Source organism: Aotus nancymaae, unplaced genomic scaffold, assembly GCF_030222135.1.
Source record: "Aotus nancymaae isolate 86718 unplaced genomic scaffold, 86718_ANA_hifiasm-v0.15.2.pri h1tg000019l, whole genome shotgun sequence".
Classification (NCBI taxonomy): Eukaryota; Metazoa; Chordata; class Mammalia; order Primates; family Aotidae; genus Aotus; species Aotus nancymaae.
This window is the reverse complement of record NW_026988431.1, coordinates 46,495,242-46,502,520: the sequence shown is the minus strand read 5'-3', so window position 1 is coordinate 46,502,520 and position 7,279 is coordinate 46,495,242. Positions and strand designations below refer to the sequence as shown.

Sequence of the window (7,279 nt, the reverse complement as noted above, 5' to 3'; positions counted from 1 at the left end):
TGGGGGCCATTATTTCAACCTGCTATAATATTATATGAATAAAATGTAAAACTAATTACTAATATAACTTTAAAATATTAACTTTAATTCATACATAGGTATGTCAAAATCTGGAGGAATCATCCAAGATCTCAATCCTAAGAAAGTAGAATGAGATGAGAAAACATCTGCTTATTTCCACTAAATGAAAGAAGCACAAAATGCTAACCTTTGGGGAAACTAACTTTTAAAAATACAACAATGTGAAATATATTTAAATTGTAAATTAAACAGTGAAATTTCTTTTACTGACATCAAAATTTGAATATATAATGGTTCCTTATATCTAAAAATAGAAAACTGAGCATTGTTTTACCATAGTTCAACAACTAAAAAGTGTTCTGAAAGCCGATTTGAGAATTTAACCTTAATACCACAGTTCCATAAACATAAACCTGTGAAATTACTGAAAAGACAGGTCTGTTCTTATTTTACTTACCTTGACTAAGAAGATGAAAATATCTTAACTCTCAAGTTAAAAGATATTTTAGCAAAATTATGAGAGTGCACAAATAATTGAAGTCCTAAAGCTTTTATTTCTTTTCCCCACTTGGGTTAGTTTAATTCTTCATGTTTTATTTCAGAATAACACTGTCAAAGGCTTAGATTTGGGGTAGTTACATATGACAGCTGCTTTTACATTCTGTTTTGGTCAGGAATATTTATAAATCTAAACATGAACATATTATCTGGAACATACTTGACCTCAGAGTTTAAGAGCCTTTAATGCTACTCATTAAGATATAATTAATCAATAAAACCTACTCCAATTATTTCAAAGCCAATAATAAGGAAGCTATCCCTTGAACTTTAAACAAATCAATAGACTTATCTCCTAACCTAGGCCAATCATGATCCAACTTTATTGCACTTAAGACTATCAGTACCTCATGCCATCCAATAGAAAGAACAAAAACAAAAAAGCAAAAACCATGCCTTTTGCACAAGATAACCTAACTATGAAACTCACTTTGTCTTCTCTCTTGCAGGAAAAGACAAATGTGTTAAATAATGTATTTTGAGGGGAAAAAAAGATACTTAATATTTGCTCTCCATGGAAAAAAAAAGAGGAACAAGAATCAGAAGTTTCAAAAATAATTTTTTAAATCTGTTAAGTGTTAGTAGACTATAAATCCTGACATGTCTCTATACTCAAACTCCTCCTCCCCCATCTCCAAATATGACTTCTCTCAGGTTCTTGCTCTCATTTCATTCTCTGAAATCTAAGTCCATCTCTCCATGCCTTTCTTTCATGGCCTTAATTTCTTCTCAACTGACCCCTCCTCTTCATCTGTAAACAAAGAAGTCCCTCATCCTTCTCTGCTTTTTTGTGCTATTATCCTATATTCCTTCCCAATATGCTTCTCTGAGTCGTAAATTTCACTCACTACCTCCATTTCCTTGTCTCCCATTTCCTCCTTAAACCCTCTGCAATCTACCTTAAATGAAATAATGGTAACATTTACATAACGTTATTTTTTTTTTTAGTTCAGAGTATTTTGTTGTGGTGGTAAAATACAAATAACATAAAATTTAAAATTTTATGAGTGAGAACATGCGGTGTTTGGTACCATGGCCTGTGTATACCGATGTAACAATCCTGCACAATCTGCACGTGTACCCCAGAACTTAAAGTATAATTAAAAAAAAGAAAAGACAAAAATTATCATTTTAACCATTTTAAGTGTTCAGCTCTGTGGCATTAAGGACATTCACATTGCTTACAACTATCACCACCATCCATCACCAGAACTTTGTTTTGTTCAGCTGAAACTCTGTACCCGCTAAACGCTCCCTATTCCTCTCTACCCTAGTCCATGCCAGCCACTAGTCTATTTTTTGTCTCTATAAATTTGACAACCCTAGGTACTGCATATAAGTGAAATCATGCAATATTTGTTCTTTTATGTCTGACTTATTTCACTTAGTATAATGTTTTCAAGGTTTATGACATAACATGTACCATAATTCCCTTTTGTTTTAAAGTTGAATAAAATTTCATTGTATGTATATATCAGTTCATTTATCCATTGTTAATTTTTTAAGAAATCACCACACCATTTTCCGCAGCAGCCTCACCATTCACATTTCCACCAGCAATGTCACAGCATTTTAACTTTTCCACATCCTCATCAATCCTTGTTATTTTCTGTCTTTTTAAATAACAGCCATCCTAATAGGTATAAAGTGGTATCTCATAGTGGTTTTGATTTAGTGATGTTAAGCATCTGTTCATATGCTTATTGACCATTTGTGTATCTTCTTTGGAGAAATTACTATTTAAGTCCTTTGACCATTTTTCAGTCAAGTCATTCTGTTTTTGTTGTTGAGTTGTAGACATTCTTTATATATATTCTGGACATCAATCCCTTGTCATACATAAGATTTGCAAATATTTCCTCTTATTCCATGGGTTTCCTTTTCATTATGTCGATAGTATCCTTGCTGCACACTATCAAAGGACAACTATTAAGCACAACCTACTTAATCCTCATAACAACTCTATTAAGTGGGTACTATTATTATCATTTCCATTTTACATATGAGGAATACTTAGACATAGAAGGTTTAAATAATGTACCAACATCCTATGGTAATGGCCTTAACTTAGGTTTTAGGCCATAGAGTTTGTCCCCAGAAACCTTATGTCATAGACACTTCTTAAAATGGACATCAGTAGCCTCCCCACTACTTAATTCATAGAAACTTCTTATAATGGACATCAGTGGCCTCCCCATTACCAAATCCAATTACCTTTTCTTATACTTGATCCTATTGCCTGAATTTTTTTCTATCATTGAAAAATACGCCTTCTTTCTGTATGAAATTCTCCTTGGCTACTGCACTTTTCTGATTCTCCTCTTACTTCCATCTATTTCTTCAGTCTTTTGAATCACAATTTCAAAGGCCTTGCTTCAGCATCTAGAGCTCTCTGCTTATTGTAAACTCTCCAGAAACCATCTCATCCTTTTTGTCATGGGTTGAATTGTGTCCCACAAAACAAGATGATAAAGTCTTCATCTGTAAATATGACCTTAGTGGGAATTTGGGTTTTGTCAATAATCCAATTAAGATAATGGCCTGGTATGGTGGCTCACGCCTGTAATCCCAGCACTTTGGGAGGCCAAGGTGGGTGGATCACTTGAGGTTAGGAGTTTGAGACCAGCCTGGGCAACATGGTGAAACCTGTCCCTACTAAAAATAGAAAAAATACACAATTAGCATGATGGTGGGTGCCTGTAATCCCAGCTACTCAGGAGCTTGAGGCAGGAGAATCACTAGAACCTGGGAGGTGAATGTTGCAGTGAGCCGAGATTGTGCCATTGCACTCCAGCCTTGGAAACAGAGCAAGACTCTGTCTCAAAAATAAATAAGTAAATAAATAAGATGAGGTCATTTGGGTGGATCCTAATCCAATATGATTAGTTTTTATAAAAGGGGGAATTTTGGACACAGAGACAGATATGCATAGAGAGAAGATGATCTGAAGTTGCATGGAGAATGCCATCTGCAAACCAAGGAATGCCTGAGGCTAGCAGAAGCTAAGAGAGAGACATGAAATAGATTGTCTCTCGCAGTCCTCAGAAGGAACTAACCTTGCTGACACCTGATTTTAAACTTCTAGCCTTCAGAACTATAAGACAATAAATTTCTGTTATTTAAGGCATCCAGTTGGTTTTACTGTGTTACAACATCCCCGGGAAACTATACTCTCTAAGGGCATGAAGGTAACTGTTTTATGAAGAATTTCTTTTTTTTCTATCCTTTTTTTAAAATTTAATTTTAAGTTCTGTAATACATGTGCAAGACATGCAGGTTTGTTACGTAGGTAAACATGTGCCATGGTGGTTCACTGCACCTATCAACCAATCACCTAGGTATCAAGCCCCGTATGCATTATCTATTTAACCTGATGTCTCCCTCCCCAACCCAGTCCTCATAGGCCCCAGTGTGTGTTGTTCCCCTCCCTGTGTCCACATGTTCTCATTGTTCAGCTCCCACTTATTAGTGAGAACATGTGGTGTTTGGTTTTCTGTTCCTGCATAGTTTGCTGAGGATAATGGCTTACAGCTCCATCCATGTCCCTGAAAGGGACATGATCTCATTCCTTTTCATGGCTGCATAGTATTCCATGGTATATATATACCACATTTTCTTTATCCAGTCTATCATTGATGGGCATTTGGGTTGATTCCATGTCTTTGCTATTGTAAATAGTGCTACAATGAACATACGTATGCATATGTCTTTGTAATAGAATGATTTCTACTCTTTTGGGTGTATACTCAGTAATGAGATTGCTGAGTCAAATGGTATTTCTGTTTACAGATCTCTGAGGAATCATGACGCCATCTTCCACAATGGTTGAACTAATTTACATTCCCACCAACAGTGTAAAAGCATTCCTATTTCTCCACGGCCTCACCAGCATCTGTTTCTTGACTTTTTTTTTTGAGACCAAGTCTTACTCTGCTGCCCAGGCTGAAGTGCAATGGCATGATCTCAGCTCACTGCAACCTCTGCCTTCCAGGTTCAAGCAATTCTCCCACCTCAGCCTCCCAAGTAGCTGAGACTACAGGTTCCCACCACCACACCTGGCTAATTTTTATATTTTTAGTAGAGCTGGGTTTTCACCATGTTGACCAAGCTGTCTTAACCCCTGACCCCAAGTGATCTACCCAACTCAGCCTCCCAAAGTGCTGGGATTATAGGCCAGTACTTTGGGAGGCTGAGCCACCACAACCGGCTGTTTGTTTACTTTTTAATAATCACCATTCTGACTGGTATGAGATGGTATTTCACTGTGATTTTGATTTACATTTCTCTAATGATCAGTGATGTTGAGCTTTTTCTCATATGTTTGTTGGCTGCATAAATGCTTTCTTTTGAGAAGTATCTGTTCATGTCCTTTGCCCACTTTTTAATGAGGTTGTTTTTTCCTTATAAATTTGTTTAAGTTTCTTGTAGATTCTGCATATTAGACCTTTTCCAGATGGATAGACTGCAAAAATTTTCTTCCATTTGTAGGTTGTCTGTTCTCTCTAATAATATAGTTTCTTTCGCAGTGCAGAAGATCTTTAGTTTAATTAGATCCCATTTGTCAATTTTTGCTTTTGTTGCAATTGCTTTTGACATTTTTGTCATGAAGTCTTTGCCCATGCCTATGTCCTGAATGGTATTGCCTATATTTTCTTTTAGGATTTTTTTAGTTTTAGGTTTTACATTTAAGTCTTTAATTTATCTTGAGTTAATTTTTTTTTTTCTTCCAAGCCTCAGATTTTATATAGTTAAACATACATCACTACAAACTTTCAACTCAGGGAACCCAACCATAGAAACACAATTAGGCCTTAAGCAACACAATTGGGCCTTATAATTAAAGTCAGACACAATTATATTTCAGGGAATTCTCATTCCTTTTTGCCCATGGGACTGAATGACTTGTTCAGCTTGTTCAAGATCACTAAGTCATCCTAGACCAGCCTTAAAAGGTTTGACTTCTAAAGCCATCATTCTGAATGCCTCCCTCCACAAGATCAATGCCTTACATACCTTCTGGAATTTGATTAGAAACAAAAGAATTATTTGGAATCACTGGTTTATGACAGGCAGGATTATTTATTCTGGTCCTAGAGGGTACTGGCAGAAAGTTCATAGGAGGGACACTATACTTGTGATGGGTATTCATTAGCAACTTGACTGTTTCTGATTCTTCCTCTAACAGGGTTATCAAAGAATACACAACAGGTTCTGAAGTTTCCGCAAATGTCAAGGCCTTGTCATAAAGAAACTCAGAAATATGTAAAAGACAAGCCAGAGGTAGGTTCTCATTGGTGGAATAAAATGTCACGAGGGGAGATTGGTAGGGATATTTGTGGTCTTTAGAAAATCGAATTTCAAGTTCATATAAAAAAGATGCATCTTCATTAGCATTAAGATGAGAATCATCTACACTTCTTTCTATTCTTCCAACAATTTGATTTGGGGGCACTTCATGTTTGAATTTGCATTTTGATCCAAATTTACAATTTCCTTTGAGGTAAAATGTACAGATTTCAAGTGAATTCTCCTGTACATTTTCGGCATTTTCTTTTTGCTTGGATTTGCAGAATCTACTTGTCAAATACTCCAGTTCTAATGCAATGGTCCAGACTCTATTCTCAATTCTTTCTATAAATTTTTCTCCACAGATGGACTTGAGAGCAAACGCCTCTTCCTGTCGCTGTTCCACACACTCATCCAAGCTTATCTGGTTGACTGCCTCAGAGATCTTCATCCTCTCTCCAAATGTCTCTGAAAAACACTGAGTAAGGAGATGCTCTAGTGATGCTCCCACATCTCCATCACATATCCTCAGGACTGCTTGACAGCGTTCAACACTGAAACCATACCTGGAAAGTTTTTGCACTGCAAATGGCGAGACTGTAAATTCTGGAATATGAGGCTCCACTGGGGCTAAGCCAGCATATTCCAAAGGATCTGGGTCGGGAACAAGGGAAGGTTCCTGTCCAGCTGGCCAGTACCACTCATCGTTACAGCAATCAGGCTCATCATCTTCCTCCTCCCCAGAAATGCCTCTTTCAGATCCAGCATCAGCATCTTGTTCTTGCAGGTCTCGGAGAAGAGCTTTCACTTTCTCTTGATTCTCAGAAGTCATATACAGAGTCTGAAGGGGTACTTTGGCTTTGGGTTTCCATTTGGGGTGTGCCTCTCCTTTGCTTATGTTACTGTTGTTAGGTTGGCGTGACTCCTGCCTCCTCTTCCTCCTCTAGAAGACCCTTTTCCAACTCCTTTGCCTGGTTTGCCTTTTCTTCTTACTGAAGAACTCATTTTCACCTGAAATCCCAGCTATTTGGGAGGCTGAGACAGGAGAATCACTTGAACTGGAGGCAGAGGTTGTGGTGAGCTGAGATAGCGTCATCTCACTCCAGCCTAGCTCGCAGCGTTGGGTCTCGAGCCAGCTGCCGGGAGGTGCTGCCCAAGGGTCAGAGTCCTCACTGGGTTTTCTTGAGTTAATTTTTGTATAAGGTCTAAGGAAGGGGTCCAGTTTCAATTTTTCCACATATGGTTAGCCAGTATTCCCAGCACCATTTGTTAAATCCTTTCCCCATCGCTTGTTTTTGTCAGGTTTGTCAAAGATCACATGGTTGTAGATTTGTGGCCTGAGATCTCCATTCTGTTCCATTGGTCTATGTGTCTGTTTTTGTACCAGTATCTATGGAGAATTTCTAAAACTCAT

General features: G+C 37.5%; 1 protein-coding gene across 1 annotated transcript; it reads right to left on the bottom strand.

Moving 5' to 3' along the window:
* Nucleotides 1-1,070: 1,070 nt before the first annotated feature.
* Nucleotides 1,071-6,904, bottom strand: LOC135275891 (putative ATP-dependent RNA helicase DHX57). Its single transcript, XM_064378844.1, is given in 2 exon segments — nt 1,071-6,780; nt 6,783-6,904. Coding segments are annotated over 2 exon segments (1,284 nt in total). The 5' UTR covers nt 6,871-6,904; the 3' UTR covers nt 1,071-5,584.
* Between the last annotated feature and the right edge of the window lie 375 nt (nt 6,905-7,279).